The sequence below is a fragment of the Drosophila santomea genome, chromosome 3L (genome assembly GCF_016746245.2).
Source record: "Drosophila santomea strain STO CAGO 1482 chromosome 3L, Prin_Dsan_1.1, whole genome shotgun sequence".
Taxonomy (NCBI): Eukaryota; Metazoa; Arthropoda; class Insecta; order Diptera; family Drosophilidae; genus Drosophila; species Drosophila santomea.
Genome location: NC_053018.2, coordinates 293,143 through 321,139, shown reverse-complemented (window position 1 = coordinate 321,139; position 27,997 = coordinate 293,143). Strand labels below are relative to the sequence as shown.

Genomic DNA, 27,997 nt, shown 5'->3' with positions numbered 1-27,997 from the left:
TTGGTTTTATTCCAGGTATGGGTATTGTGTAGAATGTAGTTTTGTTAATTGTTTTCCTATACATTTAAAAAAGAAATATTTAGCAAACACCAATGCGTTTCGTTTTGCAAAGTCTATTAAATAGTAAATTGCTTTTTAAATTTTTCAATCACCTCATTAGACAATAAAATAATTCTTGCCAACAGATTGGCCAGATACTAAAATACTACTAAGATACATTCGTGATTCTCTTAGAAAAAATTAAATTCGCTCAATTGTTCGGATGCATTTTTTGCTTGTTTTGTATTGTATAGTTAACAATTGCTAATTCGCAGGATTTCAAATTGACTATCAACCAATTTTTTTTATAGAACAAATATGTTTCATATGCAATAACCTAGTTTCTTTATTTTTAAGTTTATTAATTTGTGTCGTTCTGTTGTAGTTTAGTATCTTTAACTTTGAAGACGTATCATTGTGGATTAGCCCAACAAATAAGTAACAAATAACACGGGTACTATCCTGTTTTAATGCACGTTAAAAACAAAGATACGTAGTCTTTGTTAATCATTTTAAAATTTGACATATTCAAGTAGCAAACTTTTCCAGACGTGTTTAAATATCGGCTTATGGGTAGTTTTCTTTTCAGCTTGGAACTTACGAACGCGAACAGAAATTAATTAATAAACTTTCGGATATTTATTATCGAATTATCACGTAACCTAAAATTACAAGTATGGACAGGATTTTAGACTAGCAGTCGGCGACATTTTTATATAAAACTGCATTGAAATGCCAGAAGTATACAATATTTTCATTTTTATTGTACATCTAAAACTCTTATTATCGCAATATTAATTGCAAATTATGACTCCACTTCAAGAATATACATGATTAAATAGAAACACAATCATACTTTTGTATTGAACAAAAACCCAATGGTAACTAACGAAAGATCTACAAAATGTAACACTGGTCAACTACATGTTACTATAATTTAAGACAATTTAATATTATTGTAACAAATATTTTATATCGTGTATTCTGCCACGAGTTTATGTTTGCTTTACGGTGTCTGTATGTGCTTTGCGATTCGATACAAAGCTGTCCCTAGTATTTACGCAGAGGAGCTGTCCGTTGGCACCAGCGCAGCTGCTGCTTCAGCCAGTTCCATGGCAGCAACCCGGGCTTCCGTAAGCGTGGCGTCTGCGTCGAAGCTCGGCTTATGCGTCGGAGACTGACTTGGAGTGCAGTTGGCGCTCTTGGGCTTGCGGAACCAGTTGCCAAAATGTCGCCTTCCTAGCGAACCTGTAGATGTGGTGGAGACAATTTGAGAGCTTTCAGCGCTGGATATTCCGTCCCTGGACTGTGATTTTTTTGGCAATGTCTCACACAGGCGAGACGTAGACTTGGCCGGCGACTCCGGCAGTGAGCTCTCACCACTGGTGACTACTGCTGGTAATTCAAAATCTTGTGCATCGTAATCTGATTGGTCTGAGTAATCGCCCGGCCGCTCCTCGTAATTGTACTCGAATCCAGTCATCTCTGATACATACAGAGCCTTACCACCAAATTGGCGCTCCAGAGCGAGAGTGCTTAGGAAGCGATGCTTGCGGTTCGCCGAACGGAAGCTAAAGTCGTACCATTTGTCCCGAGACTCGCTATAGATGCGTAGGGAGTTCTTGATGGTATGCCCAAACATTTTTCCGTCCCTCACGTTTACCACGCGACAGCGATCCAGAAAAATGCGTCCTTTGTAGATGAAATGGCTCCGCTTAATAATATCTCGTTTGCAGTACACCAGCTGGTTATCAAAAAGGAACAGAGTGTAGCTGCTGTTCCACAGATTCTGTTTCTGTCGCGTGGCATCGACTTGCAGGAAGAAACGAGCACTGTGCAAGTGCAGCGGGGGTCCCTTAAAGTTTTGGAAGCTGGCTTGATGCCTGGCAATCGTCTCGCTGTGGCGCTTGCCCTCATTGACTGCTTCCGTGATGCCGCGCATCGCTTCCAGCGCCAAATTGACAGTGTCTTGAGTGTCGGGTATGTCCAGTTCATTGACATCGAGTTGCTCATAGTCAGTTGTTTTGGCAGCTGACCTCGCGCCGTCTATATCATTCTCTTCCTGAACTCCCTTTTCCAATGCCGACTTGATAATCTCGTTGAGGTGCAGGGGATAGCGGCAGATTCGTTGCACCGGTGCCAGCAGGTGAGCAGAGAGGGGAAGCTCGGCCAGGTTTTGGGACTCGCGGCAGCTAAAAGTGTTTTTATTAGTTAGCTGCCAAGCCGACATTTTACAATCCAATTACTCACTTCTCAAGAATTGTACGGGCGTCTTTAACGCGATCGTAGGTCTCAAGTTCTATTAGGGCTCGAGGGTATGCGTTGCAGTAGGTGGAGTAGCATAGGAAACCTTTGTGCTGCAGAAGGAATGGTATATTTCAAACGGCTGTTTCTCACCGATTTTAGTTAATTTCTTACCATTTTGAGGAAAACTTTGGCAATCTGGTTTTGCTCGATTCCTCGTCGCAAGGCTTCAAGAAACTTTCGCTGAAACTTGTAAATGGCCGTTATGTTGGAAAAGATTAGCCGAATACTATTTGGTGAAAATATATCGATGCGCTTGCTCATAGCTGGCAGGTACCTGAAATGAGACACAAATTAAGCATGTGATGACGATTGGTCAAGTCTCAATCTCTTACCCATCACAAATGGCTGCCAGCAGTTTTACATAATTGACCTCCGTATCAAGCAGTTCGCGAACGGCACTGCGGCGTATGATCGTGCTGTGATCCGGTTGGGCAACGAAGTCCACACTGGGTGCACTCGGAGTAGATGGTGATTCAATGACAATGAGGGTCACGTTGCTTTGGTCTGTGGTCACGGTAACATCTGTATCCTCGGCAAATGCCGCAACGGGCACAGGAACAGATCCTTCCTCTGCACGAGCTGTCGCTTCCTCAGCCTCCGCCTCTTCAGCAGCAGCCCTGTGCGCCAAAAAGAAATTGTCTGTCTCTGGGCAGTGTATGATGCGCACAAACTCCTTGGGGAACCAGCCCAGCTCAGGACCCAATATGTCTTCCACGAGATTGGTTTCCTCCTTCTTGATGCGGCCGAACCACCAGGGTCCAACCTCCTTGCGCAATATCTCTATAAGCATTCCGCGCTCCAGCCCCAGTTCTTGAGGACCGCCCGCCGTGAAGTTGTAGAGTACCTCCGCATAGATGGTTGGGTAGAAGCTCACAGCTGTGGGCCAAAATAACCATTTTAGTAAAAGTGTGCATTGCATTTGTAGCTTTAGACCTACCTTCCTCGTTCGACGCGACACTGTCGCTGTCGCTGTCCTCCAGATCGGGACGACCCATGCCGTAGGACTCCAGGCCGTTCGGTTGACTGAGCGATCGCGTGGGCAGAGACTCGGGCGCCTTGCGCTCAGCTTTTTCTGACTCTCCAATGTTTAAATGCTTGGCTATTTTGGTTTTAACAATGAAGGGACCGAGGAGGTTGCTCGCCTTTGCCGAGTTGGTGCGACGTATGGCTCGCATTTTGGAGAGCCCAGCACCATTGGTTAAGACAAAAGCGCGGGGTTCATCCTGGCGGCCCACAGCCATCGCTCGGGAGTACTGCTCATCCTGTTCCAGCTCGATCTGAATGCCCGAGTCACCAGAATTGCACTTGTCGCGTCGGTTGTACTTCGTCTTACGGCGTTCTTTGGAGGTGCGCCAAATGAGGGGCCCAAATCGGTATTTACCAGAGCTCGTGTCGCCGCCCTCTGATCCAGGATCGCCAGCTGTGGTCGTCGTTGCCGGAGGTGCTATGGTTACGGTCGGTGTTGTTGGCGATGTCTTGGTCTTTGGGTGATTGCTTCCTACTGCCGCTGGCGACAGCGGAGAGATGTGCATCTGATTTTTGCTGTTAAAGTTGTTCAAGGTGCGCTTGAATTTCTGCAATACGCCCAGGCCTCCACTTCCGCCGCTGCTGCCTGCGCTAGCCACTTCCGTACTTTCAACTGCTTTCTGGGGCTGCTCCTCTGAGCACGGCTCGGACAGCGTGGGACTGGAGACCGCCTTTATCTGCTGCGACTGTAAGTGAGAGGAAACGAGTGACATTATTGACCTGCTTGCATTTTATGACTAAAAATTGATTGACAATCCACCGTGGTTGCTGCCACTTCAACGGAACTCGCCTTCTCACGCGAAACCACAAGCATTGTTTATCCCTTTGTATCGGCCCAGGTTCGGAATATAACAACGATGATATCACAAACAGCAATCGTCATAACTATGTCGCAGGAGAATCGCCCAAAATTGTGTTAACGAAACTACGGCGAAACACTAATAAAGCTAATGAAGTTGTGGGGTCCAGGTAGCCGGGGCAAGTATGCTTCAAATAATTACTGCTAGATTTTAGGAATCGTTTTTCGAATGAGCGTTTGCATGACGAAAGGTAACAAAAGGCAAGTAAGCTAACATTTAAATGCCCCGTTGCTCACACATAGGCAATTGGTTGACATTTTTATCGGGCTTTGTTTTCCGTTTGGCAATACTACTGATATGTGTGTTCTCAGCCAGAATCAGGGTTGTGCTTACTGGGTGCTGGCGGGGAATGGCTGAAGTATCATTACCTTATCAGGGCACCGCTCTCAAAACCACCAATTAATGATAATAGTAAATAGAGTAGAATTATTCGTGCAGCAAGACCCGACCTGAAGCAGACGAGACTTCCATTTGTAGCCCTCGCCAGGCATAATGTTGCCCTCGGGCACGCTGAGATCCACTCTCCCTCTGGTGGACAGCGATGCACCTGCAGGGGCGCCCGAATCGAAGTCCCAGAACTTGATCAGCCCATAGGTGTCCATGAGCGTGGGTATTATCAGCTTCTTCATAGCGCCTTCTGCCTTCTGGCTTCTGGCTTCTGGCAGCGGGACTTCCGCAAACAGCAAACTGGCAAGTGTAACCGGGCAAAGCGATAACCAATAACTGATAGACCGCAAATGCCGGCAACGAGGCTTCCACATGAGAACCGAGAGTGCTGACGAGTGTTGATGTCGTCGCCCGGCGAATAAGTGTGTGGAGACCCCTTGTAGTTTGGCTCTGGCATTATGGGGGACATAAAGCCTTTGAGATCAACTCTATCTGCGAGTCTATTGTCAGGAGTCTGGCTGGAAGTGGCTTGATTAGATTAAGGCAAGAATGGCAGAGCACGAGCCGCGGCCACTTGTCTCAAATGTCTGCCTTTGTTGCACAGGCTGTGCTGGGTCAACTTATTGTCTGCGACCTCGGCAACCGACTGATACTGATGGCTTGACCAATGACAGCCTGATGATGACTGTTTCCATGCTTTGTCTTGCGTGATTAGTTTTTGCTTCTACATCACCTGGTTGGAACAATGGAAGGATGCGCAGAGGCAAAATGCAATTCAAATGATGGGTGGCATCAAGCTATTCAGTTAATGACGAGTTGCCTTTATATTGCACTTAATCCGCTTCAAGATCCGTGGTCACACAACTAAAACGACCCGAGCCCGTCAATGCGCACCTCTTACGGAGATCATATTTCGGGTTCATTTATGGCGGCAGATAAACCTACAAGGGCTTTAGTAGCATCTATTCAACCATGACAGCCTCCTCTTCTCGGATGCGGTTGCCATGAAAAATTCCAAAGAGTGTAGTGCCCAGTGTATTGAGCGGGAGAGCAGCAAGAAAGTCCCTATTGTTATGTACGGTGATGTGTTTTGCGGTTGCAGCGACGCTTACAGCTTTTTTACAATCGCCGTCATTGGATAATTTCTTATATAAATATCTTGGGCAGAAATGTGATCTGTCTATTGAACTCTCTGCCACCTTACTGCCGGTTAATACGGCTAATGCAGCTCAGAGAAAGTTTGGTCTTGGCTCAAGATTTCCTACACTGTACTCAAACATTATACCGACCATAGCCATAATTAGTCGGGCAAGAGTCCAAGTTTAATGACTTCATATCATTATGAGCAGAGCACTTTTTATCCTTGTCCTGTAGCTGTTCAATGGATTGTATTACTTACCAAACTCGCAGCACAGTCACTGGCTGTCCCCATTTCATTGCTTCCACGTTTTGGGATTCTGAAAAATATAGAAGAACACATTTTGTTTAGTGGAAAAAGTCGTGGCCATGAGAGTCTAAACGGAAGCATTCAGAGTATGTAAAAAATTTACGACAGCACATTATTTGGCGGCAAAGGGTTCAGTCTGTAAAGCAAACTATAGATTTCCTAGAAATCTCTCCTAAGGTTACGCCATTCGCCACAAGGGCTGCGTGTGAGAATGTGGCATCGAGGGTACTGAATTGTTGTCGCAGGTATAGTTTACAACACAAACGGAAAAACAAGTTGCTCGAAAAGGTAGAAAAAGGATTTTCTCGAGCCGAGTCCTATGTAAACTTCGCGAATTCCATTTCCGTATGCTTATTGAAGGCAAAGAAGAAGTATTTTGAGAACCGGCACAAACAAAGAAAACAAACACACCGAGACAAGACCCTAAATGCTGGGAAAGGACCGTGGTAATCTGGGGTGGGGAATTAGGAATCAACAGGACATCCTCTCGCACAGCGAAAGCGGGAGGTGAAGGTTGTGCGCCCCTGGGGTATCTCTCTGGAATATCTTTTTATTTTCCTTTACCTATAGGCCGCTCCTCACTCGATTTTTCTTTAAACGAACTGCAGAGCAGCAGCAGGCCTTGAATACTTTGCGTGCGCGTTACAAAAACCATTTATGTTTGGGATACGTGAAGGAATGCAGTTTTGCCTTTGATCCCCAGAACACGGTCTCTACATCAGACAGATGCAGTTTCTTTGACGTTCCGCCCAGGGAGTGAGCTGAAGCCCAGTTCAAGGAATGTAATGAAGCCTGGTTCAAGAATTGTGATGAAGCCTTGTTCAAGAAGTGTGATCAAGTCTAGTTCAAAGAGTTTGAGGAAGCCTTGTTCAAGAAATAAAGAGATGAAGCCTAGTTCGACACATTTCCACCACAGCAGCTTACCGTTGCAAGGTCATGTTTCGCTGATCTCTCATGCCAGGCATGGATCGGTTTCTTGGAGCAATGCGCCTATATAGTTGTGATGATTTCACACTCATACTTTTACTCGGACTGTTTCTGTTCATATTCGACTTGTTGGCTTCCTTTCGCGCTTTGCTGCACTTTGCAGTTGTGGCACTTGGCGCTTCGAGCTGTGGCACACTAAACTGAGTTAGGCTTGACCGAAAGTGATATGTAACCATGCTCAGACTTTTTCACTGTTAAACGGAATCAATGTCGCGATGTCGTGTCCCGACTTCCGATGAGCGCATGCGTACGGTTCGCGTTTCTGGCTCAGACTGATCCTGGATCAACCCTCAACCCTCAGCTGCTACACAGCTACCCAGCTGCTCATCTTGGCGATGCACTCAATCTTGCTTATTGTTATTGTTGTGCCGTTTCAAGCAAACTAGGGGAAGGACTTTGAGTGAGTTTGGAGTGCATATAGCAATGATGCAGTTCCAGTTCAAGCATAAGTAGATCCCTTAACAACCATTACAAACATTAAAACTTCTTTTATGAAATTGAAACATTTAAATTTGAAAATGTTTTTTTAGCTGAGATCTTAATACTTTTCCCAATTTCGAAGCTATCTTTCCTCTTCTTAAGCAAAGGCTGGTTGTCAGCTGCCACTTTTCTTCCCGGACTTCCTCGCTATTCCAAAAAAAGAACTCAAGTGCGGCATTTCCACTCAAGAAGGATAACGCTGAGTCATTGAAGAGGAAGCTATGAAACATCTGCCGCTGGAACCGGTTTTACTCCTGCCAGCTCTTCAGTGGTGCTCTGTCCCGCTCTCAAATGGCGTGTGGTTAACAATTTTAAGTTTTAATGAACACGTGATCTATCAGCCGGCTATGAGAGTCAATCTCAGTCATAGGCTTGGAAAACGATTGTGTTGGAAGGCTCTCCTAAGCACTGTCGACTAGAATGCCACATGTTATAATACAGCTGAAAACTAAATGTCGAGACCCTGAATTCGAATCTGAAATACGAACGAGGCCTCTTAAAGGAACAAAACAGGAAGTCCATCTGCTTCGCGAAGGTCTGTCTGCTTTTTCTTTTCGTAAACAGGCAGGTGCTAGGTAATGTAAATGTATTTAAAGTATGTTGAAGGCAATTCTCGATTTTTTGAGCGAAACTAGACTTGTTCCATTTTTTGAACGAATCTCAAGGTTGTTGATATCACCGAAGACTGTTTTCAGGGATTTCCACATAGACCAGGAGTTTAAATGTACTGCTCAAAGTGCACGGTGTAATGCATTGGCAGATGTAGTAGTAGTTATTGAAACTGCAACTCAAATTAAACCGGTTTTTGCAACTCAGACCAGCGAATGTGATGCATTGGCAGGTAGGTTTGGCCCTACTTGCTACCTGGTGTGCGCAAAATTCCCATCGCAATAAGACCGAGCTGTGTGGGCCTTACCACTTACACTTTTAAGCAAACTGCTTGATGAGTCTGATCTACTAAGTTACAGTTAACAAACGCGTTGTTCTAGAGACGTGGCTCTAACTCCAAAATCTGTCACGCCCTCAATCTTGAAAAGTTCCTAAGATATGCAAAAATGTGTTAATTTCGACCACCACGCCCACTGGGTAAATAAGGGGTATCTGATAGTCAAGAAAATGGACTGCAGCGGTCTCACTTGTTTTCTTTTTTATGTTATGGGGAGAAAAGGCTGTCGAGAATGACTAGCGCCCCACTTTATTAAATATAATTTACAACAAAGCCCATACACATGATCCTCACATCAAGCCTACCATGATTATGATTGTGAAGTGGGTTTTAAGTACAATTTGTGAATGCATAATTAAAGTAACGAATCGAGCTTAGTAAGAGTAGGAGGAAGAAGTTTAAGTATGTGTCTGCCATTTGAGGTGCGCATGCGATTCCCACTCCGACACGCACTCTTTGCCGAAAGTTTACACCTTTATTTTTTAAGATATGTTCTCATAAATTCATCCCAAATAAAACGGTATTCAGATGATGTGTATGATGTTTCAAGTAGTCAATATCCTAAAGTGAATCACCATTACTTAACAAATTTATATAAACATATTAGTTCATTAAACATATGTATGCTCGGAAGCTTTTTATAAGTTTACAAACATAATTTCATCGTCATATTTTTCTGTTTATTTGATTATAGCTTATAAAATAAGAGATTGTTTAGTGAGTCCGCACTTTGAGGCTTGGATTTGTTGTGACTTGCGCACATTCATATTAAATGACGTTGTGGGTACTTTGCCTTATTATGAATAACCTATTGACGTGTATTGGTATTAAGAGAGAGTCTGTAATTACAGCTTTCGCTGCAATTTGCGTAAAAATAGACACATATCTTCCGGAATTTAAGTCCCAACCAAAGTAAGAAAAAGTAAAGTAAAGTTTATCGATCCGTATGCGCAAATATAGAGCTCGTTGCCATTTGATATTGGTAAAGTTGATAAAGTTGCCTAAGAAACACAAGCTGCTATTTCAATCAAAATGCTCAGCAGTTTGAGCAAATTCAAACAGAGCTGACATTGCTTCACTGATAAGCACATTATAGGAAGGACTGATTATTCCTATATACTATGTACATAAGTTCGGCTGGGGAATTTGTCGTTTTGAGTGTAGGTGAGAGGTGACCTCAAGTGAGATGAAATACATGCTCCCGAGCAGTTGTAAGATGTGTATACATTGAATGTTTGGTTTAGTGTTCAGACTTGCAACTCACGAGTTCCTTGAAGTTCATTTGCCGCATCCCAAATATACGATGGGAAATTTTGATGACTCTAAATATAACACGAAAGAACGCTAAAGTCGATAATCAGATGCTCTTTACCCAGCTAGTGTGATCCCAGCAAGGATCCTGATCAAGTCACAAATGCCTCCGTTACCTTTGCATACTCTGACGAATCTAGTATACCCTAGTATTCAACTGCAATTGTTTGTATTGAAATGCCCGAAAAAGAGTTTGTTTCCGACGGTAATGAGAGTTCCAGAAATAGAAACGCCGCCAAGACACGATAAGTGATGGCAGATGCACATTGTGTGATGTCGGGGCAGATGCAGCAGATGGGCAACTTGTTTATTTATTGACGGCAGGCAGCTTGAAATAGAAAGAAATCTGGTTTTGGTTTACGCACTGATGTTTTCTGCGTTGCACGACTTTTGGAGTGGAAAAGGGCAGTTTTGAAACTTCAGTGCATTACACACACCTTCTTTTGGTAATTTTTTGGTCTAAACGTAGTCGGTCCTGCCCTTACGTTAACGAATTGCAAATGTATGTATGTTTGGCCTGGAAATGTCAAGTGAATTAGGCTATCAAGCGGCACTGCAAGGCTTGTTCCTTGAGTTCCTGACTTCTAACCAACCGCCAGAGGCGCCGTCATCTGGCAGGGAAGTTTCTTCTCCAGGGAAAAGTTCTCCAACTACCAGAGGGCTGTGGGCGGTTGCATTTTTAGCCACAATGTCTCATTTACCGCAGAGGAACCAGGCTGCATTGCTTTGTTGTTTTTCCAGTGCCAGTGAATCAAAACTCAATGAAAATCCAGCGCAGCTAGCATCAAAGCCAACGCATGGCCAGCAGATGTGGTGGCTGGCTCGCTATAACTTTCCCCGGGCCGCCTCTTTTTTGGGAATGTTATATGTACCATAATTAAACATTATTTTATCCAAATGATTTCGTGCCCGAAAGCATGACTTTCCACTGCGAGCCACTGTGCTGTCAATAAATAAGTTTTACGTGCTGTAGTAGAGCTTATCCATGAAAATAAGTAGTAATAGGAGGGCAGGGCTATTGCTCCTTGCCAACTATTTACACAGCATTTTTGGATAATTTCATTAAAGTCAAAATTCTTTGGAAAGTAAAATATGCAGCAATGATTCATAGGATCCACATTCCGAAATAAAATATATCTATTCAACTTGAAAGTGTGCGTAATGGACTTCGCTATTTTCGGGTGCAAGTATTTCAAACTCTTCAAGTTTTTAAGACTTCATGGCAGGAATTTGGCATCAGCTTATTCTATCACAACGTTTTGATAGGCATGAACCATTTTTGAATCCGCGGTACTCCAAAGCATGATTGGAATGCCGATCAGTCCGCGGAATCCGACGAATAAGCCGTTCCAGCTCGTGACGAATCGCCTCTCATATCAACTGTTTGGTTCCTCTGACCCGTAATATAACCAAAATCTATATAAACAAACATGAGCCATGCAGTATTTCCGCCTTTGAAAGCTTCTGATTAAACAAATATTAGACACCAAAGTGACTGTAAACTCCACAAAAATGTTTGTACCGAAAAACAAAAGTTGGGGATTTATGCAGGGATGCACGTAAGGGAAATCCTTTATAAATAGGTTTATATATAGGACGCGTGTCCATCCGCCTCAACAGGTACGTTTGAATGGTCCAGTTAACACCGCAAGAGTGGCAGGAAGTGGAAGGAAGTCAAGTGAAAATTCAAGGATCATGAGTTCAGGAAGTAATTGGTCAGTGGGCCGCGAAATGAGCACATTTCAAATAAGCTCATTGATTTAGAAATTAGTTACTTAGAAATACTATAGTTTAAAGAAGACTGCGACTTAAAGTAAATATTTGGAGGTCATTCTAGGGGTCCACGTCCTTGAGGAACCGGAAGCAACTTACTCGTCACTGGTGCTCGTGGACGAGTCACCAGCTGCATCCCCTTCCCGGGGCTCCGCGTCAGGCGTCGCGTCACGCGCTTCGTTGGCGCCGGATGCGGGCGGAGAGGACGAGGACGAGTCCTCCACAGGCAAGTACCACGTGGTGTGGGAGACGCGATTGGCGAAAACATCCTCGCTGCTGACGGGAGGCGGGGAAGTGGTAAGTGTGGTCAGTGTGGTGGGGATGGTGGCTTCTCTGGGCTGCATCGTCACGACGGCGGACTCCTCGAGCTCGGTGGCCGAGGCACGCCCACTATCCGCGCCCGTTGTAGACATTTTCATATGCGCCCGTGCCCGTCGTTTTTGCGTAATAATCTTCGCTTGCTGTTATTGATTTTCGCCTGTTTCTTATTTAGATGCGCTATTTGCGTTCTCTCGCACCGTTCTCCTTCCCTATGCGCTGGCACACATTTTGGCTTCTGCCCAAGCGTTCCCGAGAATGCCAGCAGTACTTATACACCACATACACCACATACACCGAATACACCGTATACACCGTATACCCCGCATACACAGATACACACACGCGGGGCAGCCTACGCTTGGCGTTCTGTTCGTTTGTTCGTTCGGCGACCGGCAAGGGCGTCAGTTTTTCGACGTTCCACGGATTTCGGTTGGTATATGGACACACTGCGTATGGAGACAGATCTAGGAGCGCATTGGCGACGTTATCCTTGTGGGGATGTGGTCAATGGCTGGACGCGGATGCGAAGCAAGCTGCCAACAGCTGAGTTGCGTTTAGGGGGCGGAAAGACGCGCGCACCGCCGTTGCTTTTAAGTGCATTTTTTCGCGTCCGCTCAACTATTGTTTTTTTCAATATTTGCTGTTGGTGTGACCGCGTGCGCGTTGGGGAAATACCACACTCACATGAAAAATACCAGATGCTGCCAAGTGCAGGCGTTAGCCGAGTTCCCCACCAGGATCTTGTCATGCATTTCGCAGTTGGAAATGCGCGGGCTTTTTGAATATGCGACGCATAAGAGCGACTTTTGTGAGTTATTCCATGGTTACAACTCTTTAATTATTTGTCTTTTTTGGTGAAGTACTGATGCCTTAATCAAAATAAGTCTGCCTAGCTAATATACAAGCAAATCGAATATTGGACATGAAAATTCATACGTAAATGTTGTTAAGCAAAAAAATCTAAAACTTTTAACTGGCTGATGAATGATTAGTGTTCATTAGTTTGCTCTTTAAAGTTTTCCCAAGCCACAAACTTGCCTTCCTATTACGCAACGAAGGAGCCAATTTACTGCGCATGCTTGCGCCTACAAGTATGCAACCAATTTGACAACTTCCACTTCCTACACTTTCAAATTGACCAGGGGATTTCAGGGATTTTTATTGTAACTGGCAGGACTCTAAGAGGCTATATATTTCGCACAACTTCCGTAGTAGTGGCCATCTATGTCAATACTGCTCGTCAGCTGTATTTGACTCCTTTTGCCTCTCGGCAACGCGAAGGCTCCCTCACCAACACCAACAGCGTCATTGCTTATTAATGGACTACGTAAAAAGGACGCAGGACAACAGTCGAGAGGGCGATGGGCTGGATGGGCTGGATGGGTAGGATGCGTGGGATGGGAAGGATGGCTAGGACGATGTCAAATGTGTGTCTATGGGAAAGTCGAGTAGTAGGTCGCTGAACTCGGTATTTTGATATGGGAGACTGTGCCACAGCCGGTTGTTCATTTGCTTGACAATAAAGAGGAAGCGGATCCTTTTTGTCCTCGCGACTACGAGGGTGGAGGATAGCTTAAAAGCTGCTGGCGTAGAATGGATTATTGAATATTGAATCATTTAAGGGAAATGGACAGTGACAGGGCGGCACCCAATATTCCCTCGCTCCCGAGTTTAGGAACAATCGATTGGGATCGCTATAGACGCTAATTATAGTAACCAAAAGAAATGGAAAGAAAAAGAAAATCTTACCCATCAAGATAGAGTCTTCGCAGCATTACACTTGGCAGCGACCGACTGCGTCCCGTCCTGCGGCCCTTGTTGCTTGCAACCTTCCTAGAATGGGAAAGAATATTGATGACTCACCCACTATACACCGTACTCGGTTTTATTCCGATGTAGCCACTCATCTTATTGTAGATAGCAATAGCTTTATATGAGTTATAGCTCACCTGGAGACAATCTCCTCCTCCGCCGCCTCCTGGGCAGTACTGTGGTCGGTTTCCGCCTGCTCCACAGGCTGGCAAATGCTGGCAATACCGCTGCACAAGAAGGTCCATGAAGGACTCGTCTTCTCCAAGCCTCGGAGCTTTGGGCTCGGCACTGCGTTGTCCTCATTAACGGTCACCGAGGTGACATGGGGCTGCACATGATCCAGACCCTTCTTGAGTTCTCCCGACGCACTTTTGTGCTGGCAGGCGGCGCAGCGGGGCCAGTAATCGCAGGTATCCAAGGTTTTGGTGCAACTTTTCGTCGTTGCCGTCGCAGGGTACTCCGCTTTAACACTATGGAACAGCACGAGATACATAAGCCACGCACAGAAGACTTCCTTAATCTCTGAGATGGGAAATTAGAGGTGGGACCGCTTCCTTTGGGCATCTAGTATGCGTATATTTATTTTAGTTGGTAGGTTAGTACGTGTATTGCAGTGCAGCGCGGATGTCGCCAGCCGTGGAAAGTTGAGGTGAGGAGTAGGCTGCTAGCACCGCACATCATAAGTTCATAAATTTGGTTAGTACCTATATTATTTAGTATGATTAAGCAGTCTCTTAAACACACACACCTACGGGTGCTTTCTCTGGTCGTGTTAGTGCCTTGGGCGATTTAGTTTTAGACTTGGTTCAAGTGGTGGACCTGGATCCGAAGATTGTGTGCGGTTAGTTGTGGGGATTAGGTTAATATACAGATAGCACGCCGTCACTTGGGATGCAGAAGGTATCAGCTGTAGAGATGTTCTAGTACCTGCTGCTGCGTGGTTGGTTGGCTGGCTGCCTGTAAATGTAGTCGCCACCCACGCCCACTGCCACCTCGAGGTTGAGGTCGTCCCGTGACCCCGGACTTTGGCGGAGGGATCGCTGCGTCTTTAGAACGGTGGTGGGGTGTTCGTAGATTCGCGTCTCATTGCTCATGAAGTTGAGCTCGCTGTTGCCGCCCGAGTTGATGGTCTCCCGATTCCGCAGCATCACCGGCAGTTCGTAGTCGCCGCTGTCCCCGCGGCGGAAGTTCATGATCGGCGACTTGCGCAGCATTTCGTAGGTCAGCTCGTGGTCGCAAAGTCGCGTCCCGTAGCTCTGAGGACTGCCCGATTGCCTCGCCTGCTGATGGAGATTGTTGCTCGAGGAACCCGATGACTGTGGCGACCGTGAGGCTTCCATTCCAGATGCACTCACAGGCGAGTTGGACTTGCGCAATCGGGATGACGACGTGGACGCCATGGACACCTGCCCGGAATCGGTGGCAGGCTGCAGGAAGCGCAGCCCACTGACACTTCCGTTGCTGCCGTTGTTGTTGTTCAGCACGGCTTCGCAAATTTCGTCGTCGAAGGAGCGGGTCTCCCTCTCCACCCGCAGATTCTGATTGCTTCCGCTGTCGCCGCCGCTGCCACTGGTGTGAGCGGCGCGACTGGAGCCCTTTGCTCCTCCACCACGACCGAAGTTGTTGTAGTCATAGTCGAAGGAGCGCGCCTTGTCCGTCTCGTTCTGTCGCCCTCTCCCCGAGTTGCTGGGTGGCGCTGGCGAATTGACCAGGATCTTTGCCCCTGCTGGAGAGGTGCGGATGGTGGGGGGAAAAACGGCGCCACCTGGTAAGCGGGATTGCTGATAGGGAACACCCACCGACCGCTGCTGCGGAGCCAGAGCTCCCACGTTAACAATTGATTTGTGCGCTCGATTTGGAGAGCGTTCGGTTAGTTGCAACGATCTGTAAGGGAGCCGTGTGGTTGAAAGTAGGGTATAGGTGCAATGGAAACTAGTTTTGCCTTAAAGTATTGAAAAGAAGTCATTTATAATTGCTAACCCACCTCGAGCGTCGGATCCGGTGCTCCTGCTCCGCCTGCTTCGCGGTCAGGGCGCGTCGATGGCCAGAGGCGCCACTGCCGGAAACTGCGGCCGAGGGTGCAACGGTGGTGCCACCAGTGCCATTGAGTGGCTCGTGGGACTCGCCGCCACTGTAGCTGGAGCTGGAGGAGCTGCGTGATATGTTTGGTGGTGTCTTGTCCTCGTGCCGCTGGCGGACTTCGAAGGTGTTGCTCCTGGAGCTGGAGCTTTGCCGGGCGCCGCTCAATGAAAGCTGGGACCCCTTCTTGCGACGTTCTTCGGGGGTCAAGGACCTGGACTCCGGGGTGTTCGATCTCTGCTTCCGTAAGCTGCTGGTCGAGCTATGGGAGTCATTCCGATCCGGAGTCAGGGATCGCTGGCGTTGCATTTTGAACGGCGATACGCTGACGCTGCTCGTTCCCATTTTTGGAAACTTGTGGCTGGCGGTGGAAAGAAAATCGTTCAAGCCGCCGTCTTCATTGTCCAGCTCGTCGTTGGAAAGATCTGTGGAATAAACCAAGATTAGGGTTGGTCCACTGAGCACTTTTGGACCCACAGAACTTGCAAACTGATTATAACCACTAAGATGAGAAATAATGCCATGGTTTTTGAAATGTTTCACCTCTGTCGCTGATTTGACAGGCGATTTCCTGAAGCTCGAGGACTAAACCAAAATAAGTAACTAAAACATGGCAGCTGGAAAAGCTGAAAGTGAAGCCGGACGCACAAGGTGCACGTGACACTTTGCAGGTGCTGATTTCTCGCTCGTAATTACCTTGCAACTCTGACAAGGCGGAAGTTGTTGGCAATAAAAATGGGTAATAAGCTGTCTACTGACCTGATCTCGCACCACTGTCGCACGAATTGAGGCGCTGGCTCTTGGACGTATCGAAGCTCCGGAAACGCGACACTCCCACACTCGCCGTGCTCGGATGCGCCATCAGAGGTCCGGCACTGCCCACGCGGCTGAACTGCGACTTGCGAGAACGTCCCAGGGCGTGGCTTTTGGAACGCTCGGCAGTCTTTTCGAGACGGGAGCGCGGTGAGTACTTGGCCTGGCTGCCAGTGGGGACGCTGTAGACGGGAGGCGCCTCCTTGACGGCGGCATTTAGGTAAGCAGTGGTTGTCTGCGGGTGCAGATATTTGGGCGAGCTGTCCCGGCTGCGCAGAGAGCCACTGCTACCACCGCCGCTTTCCCGCTTCGTCAGGTAGTTCGGAGAGTTGCCGGTGAGGGTGCTGAAGTTGGGCGACCGTTCCCGCTGGCCAGCCAGAACGGCCAGGTTGAGCAGGCGATCCGACAAGTTGCCATCAAAGCTGCGGGAGAACGTCTCCACGTAGCTATCGGTGGGCGTGTGACGGCGTGTGTCGTACTCGAAACTGCGCGAAAACACCATGCCTTTGGCGGAGCCATTAATGGGGTTTTGGGAGTCCATCTGGGGCTGCGGCCGGAAGGGCACGGGCAGGGGGAGAGGAGCCTGCTGGCGTCCCGGGTTGCGTCTGTCCTGACGCCGCGCACTTCGGCTGTTGTCCTGGAAAGCGGGAGGTGGTGAGAGAATCGGAGTGATGGGGGAGTCGAGATCATTGGGGCCCTTCACTGGCAAGAAGCCTGGCCGTTCGTTCAGGATGTTCGCCAATTGCGGATCGATGATCCGATGGCCCGGACGCAGGGAAGGATCGCGTATGGAGCAGCCACTCAGCCGTGCTTCATTTCTTTGAATCAGCTCTTCCACTTTGGAGCCCACAAACTTCGGCTCAGTCATGCTGATATTGGATTGATGCTGCTGCAGATGCTGTTGCTGATGCTGATGCTGCTGCTGTTGCTGATGCTGCAGGATGAATGACTGTCGTGCCAGGTCCAATCGTCGTCCAGGATCCGTCAGCATCGCGGCAATACGTCCGCCTCCATTCTGCTGGGCGTAGCTGAGGCCTCGGTAGCCCCCGCCATTGTCCTCCTTGTTGCCGCCACGCGTCGTGTTGACCTGCACCCATCCGGACTTGTTGAGGAATATTTCCTCCTTCTTGGTGGCGGGCGAGATGGACTTGCGTCCAGTGCCGGGCACTCCGTAGAAATTTTCTCCGAACAGATAGGTGGGCACTCCATTGGAGCCAGCCGTCAGATGGGAGGCGGTTGTGTTACCATTTGCTCCGCTGCCACCCATGTGGTAATGCATTCTGCGCGCCTCTAGCTTCTCGTTGAAACAACGATTGGACGCCTCCAGACTCTCTCGTCGCTTGGCCACGTACTCCTGGAAGGCGGAGAGGTGTGCCTGTTGCTGCTTTTGCTGTTGCGAGTGTGCTGGCTGCTTCTGCTGCTGGCCGGCTGCGTTGTGTTGGGAGCCACTTATTTCTGGCTTTTGGGACTCTGGAGATGCTGCTCCCTGACGTGGTGCTGGCTTGAGGTGCTGTTGTCCTGCTGCTGCTGCGGTCGATGCATCAACCGCGCTGGCATCTCCGATAACTTCATGACGCTGCTGCTGCTGCTGATGCTGCTGCTGATGCTGTTGCTGATGCTGCTGCTGATGCTGATGCTGCTGCTGTTGGTGCCGGTGCTTGGAGGGGCTGGTGCGGGAGCGGGTTCGGCGCCGCTTGGGGAGTGCGGGCAGTGGTAGTGTGCTGACGTCTAGTTTCTCGAGGGTCGAGGAGGAGAGCTCGTCGTTCTGGGACTCCCTGGTAATGGAGTCGCGTGTCAGGTGACTGTCGTCCGACTGGGCCTCGCTCGAGTCGATGCAGGCGTAGTCCTGGCGTGTCAGTGCTCTCAGGTGGGTTGGATTCTCCGCCGTCGCACATGCAGGTACCTCCGATGTCGGATCACTGTAAGATACGTACACATGTGTGTGAAATGGAGTACGGCAGCTGAAATCATTAGTCGCCCCCTAAACACTAGTCCCGACTACTAAAGAGTGCAGGGTGAATTGGCTTGGACCCTTATCCGTTCGAGCGCTAATGCTCTGCGTTCAGCGGCTTGCCGGCCTAATGGCTAGGACCAACCATTGGAGCCATTGAACATCGGTTCAATGTCCGGGAACATGGTTCAGCACTCGCGTGAACTCGTTGACATCTGCACCGATGCTGCAGTAAACGCTGCCACAGCAATCTTGTGCAGTTTCACCAGCTGTAAGTGCTTTGCCTTGTTGCTGCCACTGCTGCAAGTGGTGGTGCCACTGACAACGACGCGAGTGCTGCTTCTTGAGTGCTGGTTGCAGGTTGAACCACGGGCATGGGCGCTAAATCAATCGCAGCTCATATTTTGGTAATACCAGGCTTGGGTGTTCTTTCGAATAGCTGTCAGAGTTTTCTAAGCCTGACCCTGAACTGAACAATGGGTGGGATAAACCGTTGGCTAAACCTGTTGGAAAAACAGCCGCAGAGAAAATGACACACGCGCATAAATACAAGTTTATTTCACATTAACGCGGGGTTCATATTCATAGTGTGCTGCGATTGCAAGGTGTGTGGTGGGTGTCATGGCTTTAAAATAGCGTACAAATCTGTTAAATAGTTATGGTTAAACACATAAAATCAGACATCTCATCTGGAATGTCTTCGGACGTGCATTTGAGTATGAAAAGTGTACCACCATTTAAATATCGTTGCTGCTTCGTTCGAATCTGTAAGTGGCTCTCAACTCATGGGACTGAGAACGCAAGTTCAAAGAATGTGTCCAGTCCCACGCTTTTAATTTGGCACACAAATACAATCGGCTCAAAACTTGTCATTCCAATATGGTCAACAGCCAACACCGAACGTTGAAATCTTCGGATTGTTGCCTATCTGCCAAATTATCTCGCTTGCGTAGGTGTTATTAAGCCTAGTTCGCTTTTGGAAGCGTTGATGATCTTTGAATGTGGACCAAGCTGAAGCAGAAGGGTATCTTGGGCATCCAGCTCATCTTGATGGTCATTCTACTGAGCATTCGGTTAGATAGCAATCTACGTCTTTATTTGATTAGTCCCACGTCTTGGCTGCTCATCTTATTATCACGATGTATTTCTTGTAATCGCAACCCATCTGCGTGAAGGTCGAAACTTTAAAAGCCAAATATGAACCGAATGGCTGCTTAAATTGTACAAACATGTAAGCTAACTATGAGAAAAGAAAGGTCTAGCTGGCTACTTCTTATTAGGTAATGTTCTGAACTTTTTAATGCGTGGGCTTGAAAAATGTTCAATGACGACCCACGTGCTTAGATCGATTTGCATGTATCCAGTATACGTGTTCTATTAGAAAACTAATTCAATGGTTATATTCAAGCAATCAAAAATGAGCTTTTAAAAATATAACATAAGCGAAATGAGTAACCAGGAAGTGGAGGTAACTTGCTCTGAAAGCCGCAAATTTTATCTTCGCTGGGGGACGTGCTTTAATTTCCACCAGCTTTTCGCAGCCTTTTCTTCATGCTGCACTATTAATATGCATTGAATTTCAAGTCATCGTGGTCTGATCAGAGTTTCCTTAATAATTTGGCTTAAGTATTTGAGCAGCATTTGTTGCAAGCAATGGTTTTTGTCGTCCTGTACTTGTTGTGTCTTCAAGCCTTGCACTTTTTAATTGGCGAATCGAGCTTTGCTGAAAGCGCATTGATTAGTTTTTCGCAGTGAAAGTTAAGTGACTGAGTAATTACGATTTACATACCACCCGATCCCCGAGCCCCAAGCCAGCAAAAGTAAGAATTCCTCTTACTTTCTGAATAAAACATAGCAAGAGGACAAAACTCTGGTTCCGCAACGCACTGTGAAACAAAGTCTTCTTTCATTTTCAGTAAAACGCGAAGGGGAAAAGTTTTCACTTAAAAATATTTGCGCATTCCGCTAAAAAACTCGATGTCTATTGAGCAGCAGTGATTGCAGGTTTGGATATAGTAAATAAAACACAAAGCACTGCGCTTGCATCTGCGGCATGCATCATAAAACTGGTTTTCAATCATGTTAAGCCGCACTTGTCTTCGGCAAACCAGAGCAGGACGAGGGCGATTCGAGGAAGGGGAAGAGGATGAGGATGCGGTGGAGTTGGAGGACGATGACGAAGACGGGTACTAGTAAATCGATTGCATTATCTCGCATACCTGTTAGGCAACTTGCACTTTTCCATTTTCCATTTAACTAGCCCAGAAGCTGCTTCTTCGCTGCTGCTGGTACTGGTGCAAGATGTGGTAACTGAGCTGCAGCTAAGCTCCAGCGGCATTGACTAAAAGCCAATGACCAAATGAAGTTGCGGCCATAGGAAACGAGTTTCTCGTTTTCTATACCATATTTGCAAGCCCGTGCTCACTATACATATAATGATCAGCCTCATAATTATCGAATGGTAGGCTGCATGCAATTCATACTAATTTAATGCACTTGCGAGCTTGCAACCAACTTTTTATTTTCGGCTTGAAGGTTTTGAAGGTCGGCCCCAATTTCGCAAAATGCCCAAATGTAGCAATAAAAGCCAGACGATTTCTGATTTGTCGATGGCCCTGGATTGCTTTTCTCACTGGTTTTCTTGTTTTGCCCTCATTGCAAGCTGAACTTGTTTTCAATTAGCAGCGCTTAAAATTTGTCCGTTTGATGGAAACTACTAGCAAACTAACTTCACCCTGAGCGATGAATTAATCAACCGCATGGCTCGGTATAAATGACACGTGAGTTACGGTGGTAACCCAAACAAAAGTTTCAGTGCGACATAAAATTTTTAATTTCTTATTCCGCAGCTACAAATAATTAGGAAAAGTGCGACTGTGCACACAGAGCAGGTGTGTGTGCAAGTGATTGAATACCAACACGAACAACGGCAAGAAAGGTCAGAATATATTTTTGTTAGCTGGTCTTGAATCGGGGCTTTTCCGTAAGCGATGGGGAAAGCCAGGGGGCGAAGCATTTGGCCAAAATTATTGATTTCCGAATTTTTACCGAAGAAAGGGAAATGGAAATCGCGCAGCACAATACGGGCTATCAAAAGAAACTTATAAATCGTGCAGCTCATAATTATAATCAAGGAAAAAAGTGTAGCATACTCGTATTTCGATGGGTACACTTGCAGCAGCCAATCGTTGTTTTCCTGAATTTTTGTGCTCTGGGTTGATTTATGTCTATTCACCACCATACATGCCCCAGGATATTTACACGCAGATGTAAGCGCGCTGAGTTCTGTCATACATACACTCTGTCATCCATCACGTGAACGCAGAGTTTGGTAATTAATTATATTAATATACGCAGCTGCTTTAAGAAACACTCGACAACTTATCACGAGGGAAGAGTTGATTGAAGGGGCAATCAGGCATCAATTCAGCAGGCTTTTAGCCCGACACTTTCCTTTAAAATGGTTCCTACCACAATTTAATTCTGGAGCCAGCTGGGTAATTGATTGCACGCCGTTGAAATATTAAAACATTGAATTGAATTGAAAAGAATTATCGCACGAATGCGACCACTGCCCACTTGCAAGGGATGCAAAATACATAACCGGTTGGGACTGCAATTGTGGCAGCTTCCCTGCCACCGCTCCCCAACTCCCCCACTTCACCTCCGCTGCCTGCGATGCCAGCCGCCTTAAATTGAAGTTTCAAGGGGAGGCGAACGAACACAAGGTGATGCCAAATGTCACCCAAAGTAACCCTCTCAGGAGGGAGAATGCTGCGCATTCGGCTGCCCTCTCCACGGAGTGCAAATAGCTTCAATAGCCTAATTAGCGCACTTTAAAATAAATCGAACCATTTGTTTGTTATTTAAGTTCACTAGTTGTTTGACTTTTTCGCCGCTTTTTCAGCCCCTTGCTTTGGCCAGCACGGCATGCACTACACTTCACTTGGCCACAGGCCCGGGGGCATCCTGCGAGCACCTGCGAGCAAGAACAACAAGTGTTCGCCGTGCACGGACGGATGCTTGCACCGAAAACTGCCTCTTTGCCACAAAAAGTTCAGGTGACTAGCACTTTAAGTTTCACTTTATGGATTGGGGCGCAATGGCCGAGTCGCGTACCTGTGCGCTACCGCTGCCGTTGCCGTTTCGCTGTCCGTGTTGCCCGTCTTGCAACTGAGCTCCAGCTCCAAAACGCTGTTGCTGGCGCTCGTGTTGCTGGCGCCCGTGTTGCCAGCGTTGGTGGTTGTTGAGTGTCCGCGAGCAACATTTGTTGCTGGCGCGCCGGTGCGCTGCCCCTCCGAACATGTTGGTCCAACATGTTGCCTGGGGGCGTCTGCTGTGGTGTTCTCCATGTGTTCGTGTTTTGTTTTGCTTGCCTGTTCGTCACCAGCCCCCCCAGTGCCCTTGCCTTCGGGCGGGGGGTGGGGCGACGGTTGGCGAGGTCGTGGTCGGGGTTGGCAGAGTGCGGCGGCGGAGTCCAGTTTGCTCTCCGCTCCAGCCGAGCTCCCGACCTCGCAGCTTGGGGTAACCACAGCCATCTTATTGATGGCATTCCCTTTCGGTCTGTCCGCGCTGGAGGACGCCTGCTCACGCCCCTGGGCAGCGGCAGCGGCGGCGGTGGGGGCAGGAGACGGAGCATCATTATCCTCGGCAGAGTGCGCCGTTGTCAATTCGTTGTCAATCGCGCCTTTGCGACTTTCGCTGGTGATGATGTTCTCTGGTGTCCGCGTGAGTGTCGCCGTGTGGGATGGACTCTGTAAAAAAATCATTTAATTGAAATCTCATTCATGTTCATTTGAACTCGATGCCTTCTCATTATCTATGTTCCCAATCCAATTATTCCCAACAGCTATTAATCTATTTTCAGGCTGTAACTGAGTTGGCCAGTTTCTGTGGTCTGTATTCTTAAAAGTATGTCATTTAAACATTTGAGCTTTTGGAAATCCATTTTAAGACTTTGATAAAATAGTAGAAATGCAAAGTGGAATATATCCAGTAATTCCATTGATTGTCATATAGTATATAATAGTCTGAATATTTTCCCGGTTACCAAAAAGATGCCTTGCATTACGCGCTACACACTTCGGAGTTCATTGGACATTATTTGCTAGCAAAAGTAAGGCACTCACCTTTTTTGAAACATCACTGCTACTCAAGGGCGGGATACCACCGCCGGAGTCCTCGCTGCGTGCATCATAGAACACGTCGTTGTCGTCGGTCTCCACTGCACCTGCATCCGTGGCTTCGATGGGGACTTCCTTCACTTGATCAGGTGGACCGCTGAGACTTTTCTTCTGAGTTTTACTGGAACTATCGTCTGCCGTGGGATCGTTGGCATCGCACTCCAAGCTTCGCGACTTGGTGTCGTCCCGAAGACCCTCCATATTGGCCTTCAGCTCCTGAAGGTCGGAGTATGTGGCGGGAGAGGGCGGCGGTGGGGCCGGAACGTCCTTCCTGCGCAAACTGGCACAAGGAGCATTTGGATTGGTCTTTGATGCGCTTGTGCGATGGTGCCGCTTGGCCGCAGGCAACGGCAACGGCACCTGATCTTCGGGTGCATCCTTCTTTTCGGGAGCCTCTGAACCTCTGGCTTTTTGCGTCAGCCTCGGGCTTTGTGAGCTGGCCGCTGTGATGCTCCTGCTGGATTTTTTTGGAATAGTGCCAGTGGTGGAGGCAACGAGCCGGTCCAAGGATGGATACTCTCTGCGGGCAGTGGGTTGGCTTTTCCGCTTACTGGGCGTAGGATCTTCTAGGAATAATACAAGTGTTATGTGCAATCGAAGTCCACGTAAATGTTCTACTCACTTGAGACGGCACTCTCTGGCAGAGGAGCCTGCGCCTGGAGACTGGTTCTGGGTGCAGGTGTGGGCTTCACCCCGGCAGAGAGCCGACTCCTGCTGAGCGGAAGTGTGGTCACTAGTCTGGTTTCCTGTGAGGCGGTCCGCTTGGGACTTGCCTTGAAGTTGCTTTTTGTGCTGCTGCCAGCTCTTGGAGCAGTCCTTGAGGACTCCAGGCTGTTGTTTCTCTTCATTTCCGACTGATAAATGCTACGTTTCACGTCGTTGACATGCTTGAAGAAGTCTTGGGCGTACTTGTTCTGTTTGAGATCTGCGTATTGCTGCTGCTCCATCGACGCTGGCGAGGCTTCCAATCGCTCAATGTGATCGTCTTGTGTGCTGGATGGCAGTGTTCCTGCTGCAGTTTTCCGCGGTATGCCGCTGCTCCCTCCCCGCGCTATCGATCCGTATACATCATCAAAGTCTGAGCTAAAGTAATTGGACGAGCAGTCGCAGTTTCGGCACTCGAACCGGCAGTTGTCGGAGTAGCTGCACTTATCGGGCGCCATCATGGACCCTCCAGTTGCGCTGCTCATTCCGATGACCCCGTCCAGGCTGCAGCGTCTACAGTCGTATCCGAACCTGCCCTCCGAGCTGCCAAAGTACCGCCTTTGGCCAGAGTTCGAGTACACCGAGAAGAGGCTCGAATCACTGACACGCCCACCATGTCGCCGATGCGGATGACGAGCGTAGCGTTGGGAGTTGTCGCTGCTGCGAAGGGAGAACTCGCTGAGAATCGATGCCTTCGAGTCGCTCTTGTACATCTGCGGATCGTAGGGATCCACCAGTATCTGGGATCCTCCAATGGGTCGATTGGCAGCATACATGAGCGGATGCAGCGGCTGCGTCCCACTGACCGCATAGTAGAGATCTCCAGTAGCCGGTGCCGCCAGCACATTGGCCTCCAGCCGCGCCATGGTGTTATATTTGTGATAGGGCAGCGAGTCGCTTGAGGAGGAGGACTTCGTGTTGAACCGCTGTAAGGAAGCCGCACCTGCGGATAGACCTCCTCCGTTCTGGTATCCCACTATGAAGTGCTGCTGGTGAGGAGGTCGTTGAGGAGGAGTGCCTGACCCCTGAGTGGCCCCGGTCACCTGGGCCAGGAGCAGACTGCCACCCACCGCATAGTGACTTGGCAGCTGGTTGGTAATAGCTGGCGAGTGGTATGGTCGCTGGCTCGTATGAGGCAGGTAGTATCCACCATAAATCTGGGGCTCACTGGGCGTGGTGGTAGCTGAGGTCGATGTGGTGGCAGAAGACTGCTGGAACTGCAGGATCGGGTTGTAGTCGCCTGTTATGGCCACCGGCGTGGTCTCTATTTTGTAAACGCCAGGATTGTTTGGGTTGTACGACTGGAACTCTAGTATATGCGCGGTGGGCAGCTCGACTCCCGGACCACCACTAGGCCGCGAATCCTTGGTGTCTTTCTTATGTGCCTGGTGCAGGTACTGCTCCTCCTGTGCTTGCCCCGCTTTCAGTTTTTTACTGGCCACCTGCGCAACGTGAGCCAAGCAGTATTCACAGTTTTCCTTGCTGCACTGCTCCATGCAGAACTCACAGTCCGCAAATGCGGGATTGGCGGCACTTAGTCCATGCGGATGAGCTCCTTTTTCTTGGCCGTGCGTCTCCTGATCGCACATGGTCATGGCAACGGGCATCGCCATGCCGGTGGCCACTCCTGTTGCCGACGAGCTCGCCGCGTTGGCCGTGTCCTTAAAGAAAATCTCCTCGTAAATGTTCTCCTCACTGCGGCAGTGTCGTTGCTCGGCCTTCAGAGGCGACTCCGCACTGGCGGCCGGGTTTCGCTGTTGGTCCCCTAGTTTCTTTGAACTCTTTAGGCCCTCCTTGAGCAGATAGTAGTTAAAGCTTTTGATTCCAATCTCGCCGCGCAGGAAACGTTTGCCAATGGCAACCTTCGCCGCGTCGGCGGCTGATTCCGCGGGTAAGGTGCAGGCGGAACTCTGGACGGAACCGCGAGCAGAGTACCCGTCGTCTACCTCACCGACTTCTGTTGGGACCCCATCCGGACCCATCTCGCCGTAGGGCTTCCGACTTCGCTCCTTCCGAGCTCGTGCATCAGCATCGTGACCCACCTTGCCAACAGCTCCTGTCTCCCGCTTCGGATGGCCAGCGGGCAGATGGCGATTGTTGTCCAGGCTGAGATTCCGTTTCTGCTTCGAGCTGCGCTTCTGGGTGCCCTTCTTTTCCGTCCTTTCCGCGCCTGCGGCGGCCAGACTGCGCTCCAAGCTGCGCACCCTGCGGGTCATACCCCCTTTGGTTGGGATTGGTTCCTGGAGCTCGTTGTCGGTGCTGCTGGAATCGCATTCGTAGTTTAGGCTGATGGCGGTGCTGCCGGAAGCTTTGAGCTTGGCCTGCTTTCCCGACACATACTGATGCAGCTCCTGGGTCAGCTGGTTCTTGGCCAGTAGGCTGCTGGACGACGACTGACCGCCTGCATCTGACCTCGCCTTGTGCTCCAGCAAGGATTTGCCGGAAATGCTACTGCGACGCATGGGATTCGCCAAGTGGCTTATGTCCTCCGTGTAGGCAGGATCATCGTAGATCCTGTCGCGCACGGATGTGGCTGATCGGTCCTTTGTCTGAAAGCAAACAGCGAGAGAAGATGTAGTTGCTCAAATGCTCCTTCGCAACTCACCTTCACTTTGTTTTTCTTCCGACTTCGGTGCGGTATCGTCACATCTGTCAGTTTCAATAGCTTTGGTCGCAGTGACCTCTTCGACACCTTGCCCCTCTCATAAGTCAGGTCCAAGTAGGTTTCGGTTGCCATCTTCTATGGATTACGCGCAGAACTAAAAAATTGGATTTTGTAAAGCCCAATTTAGCTGAAATCTTGAATTGAATTGAAAAATTGAAATTGAAATCTTTAAGTCTGTCGTGCCTTTTAAATACGTTAGCCATCAGTCATTCCATAAAATATCTACATGCGAGCTCTCATCTGTATCTTCATTGTTATGATTGTGGGTCATTTCCCCCTGTGAGTGATAGCACAGTCACTTTAGGGTGTGGCAGTGAAGGATACGCAGTCAATGCATTTAGTCACAAGCTTCCTCTCGGCTAATTTCTTATTTGTAGGATGTCGAGGCAAACATATGCATAAGTAACAAAACACACAGATAAACACGCATATAGGCTAAATTAAGTGGGTGGGGTAGGCCCACTTCAGTTTCATTAGTTAAACACACGCACCTGCTCATTGTCTAATGCAAGAGGGCAGAATCCTTGAGGCATTAAAACACGGCTTGAGGCTTGAGAGTTGATATCCGACTGGCATCGAAATGTCGATTTCGATTTAAGCAAGTCACGAATGCGGCCAAGGTATTAATTGCTTTGCTTAGAAGTCATATTTGAACTGTTCTGTTACTTATTCCCAATCGTAGGCACTCAACCTTATATACACACACTGCCATGCGTTGTGTAGTATCTTCCAAGTGCCAAGCTCCAATTGTATGCAGTGGGACTACGTCTGTACAACTGAGCCGAGACGCGATATTCAAACCTTCCGTCCATTACGTTAAAGCCGAACTGAATTGTCTGCGCTCGCGATTCCTGCGGCTTGTGCGCTCGTGAATGGGAAAGTTGCTTTCCTTTCAGCCGCCCCAT

General features: G+C 48.3%; 1 protein-coding gene across 7 annotated transcripts; it reads right to left on the bottom strand.

The window, feature by feature from the left end:
- Positions 1-4: 4 nt before the first annotated feature.
- LOC120447461 lies at positions 5-27,703 on the bottom strand. Of its 7 annotated transcripts, none has more exons than XM_039628841.2 (16): positions 27,584-27,703; positions 27,033-27,186; positions 24,345-26,976; positions 23,669-24,288; positions 22,659-23,293; positions 16,535-18,507; positions 15,681-16,200; positions 14,624-15,580; positions 13,834-14,166; positions 13,634-13,717; positions 6,019-6,076; positions 3,284-4,058; positions 2,679-3,222; positions 2,458-2,620; positions 2,290-2,396; positions 5-2,231 (listed from the first exon to the last, which is right to left on the bottom strand). In XM_039628841.2, exons 2-16 carry the CDS (start codon positions 27,162-27,164, stop codon positions 1,097-1,099), a joined length of 10,668 nt encoding a protein of 3,555 aa, XP_039484775.1. In that variant the 5' UTR covers positions 27,165-27,186; positions 27,584-27,703; the 3' UTR covers positions 5-1,096. The 7 variants fall into 7 exon arrangements, with proteins under 7 accessions (XP_039484775.1, XP_039484776.1, XP_039484777.1 ...); XM_039628842.2 differs by having other exon boundaries at positions 23,669-24,285; XM_039628843.1 differs by lacking the exons at positions 13,634-13,717; positions 13,834-14,166; positions 14,624-15,580; ... (5 more) ...; positions 27,033-27,186; positions 27,584-27,703 and adding an exon at positions 11,663-12,518.
- Between the last annotated feature and the right edge of the window lie 294 nt (positions 27,704-27,997).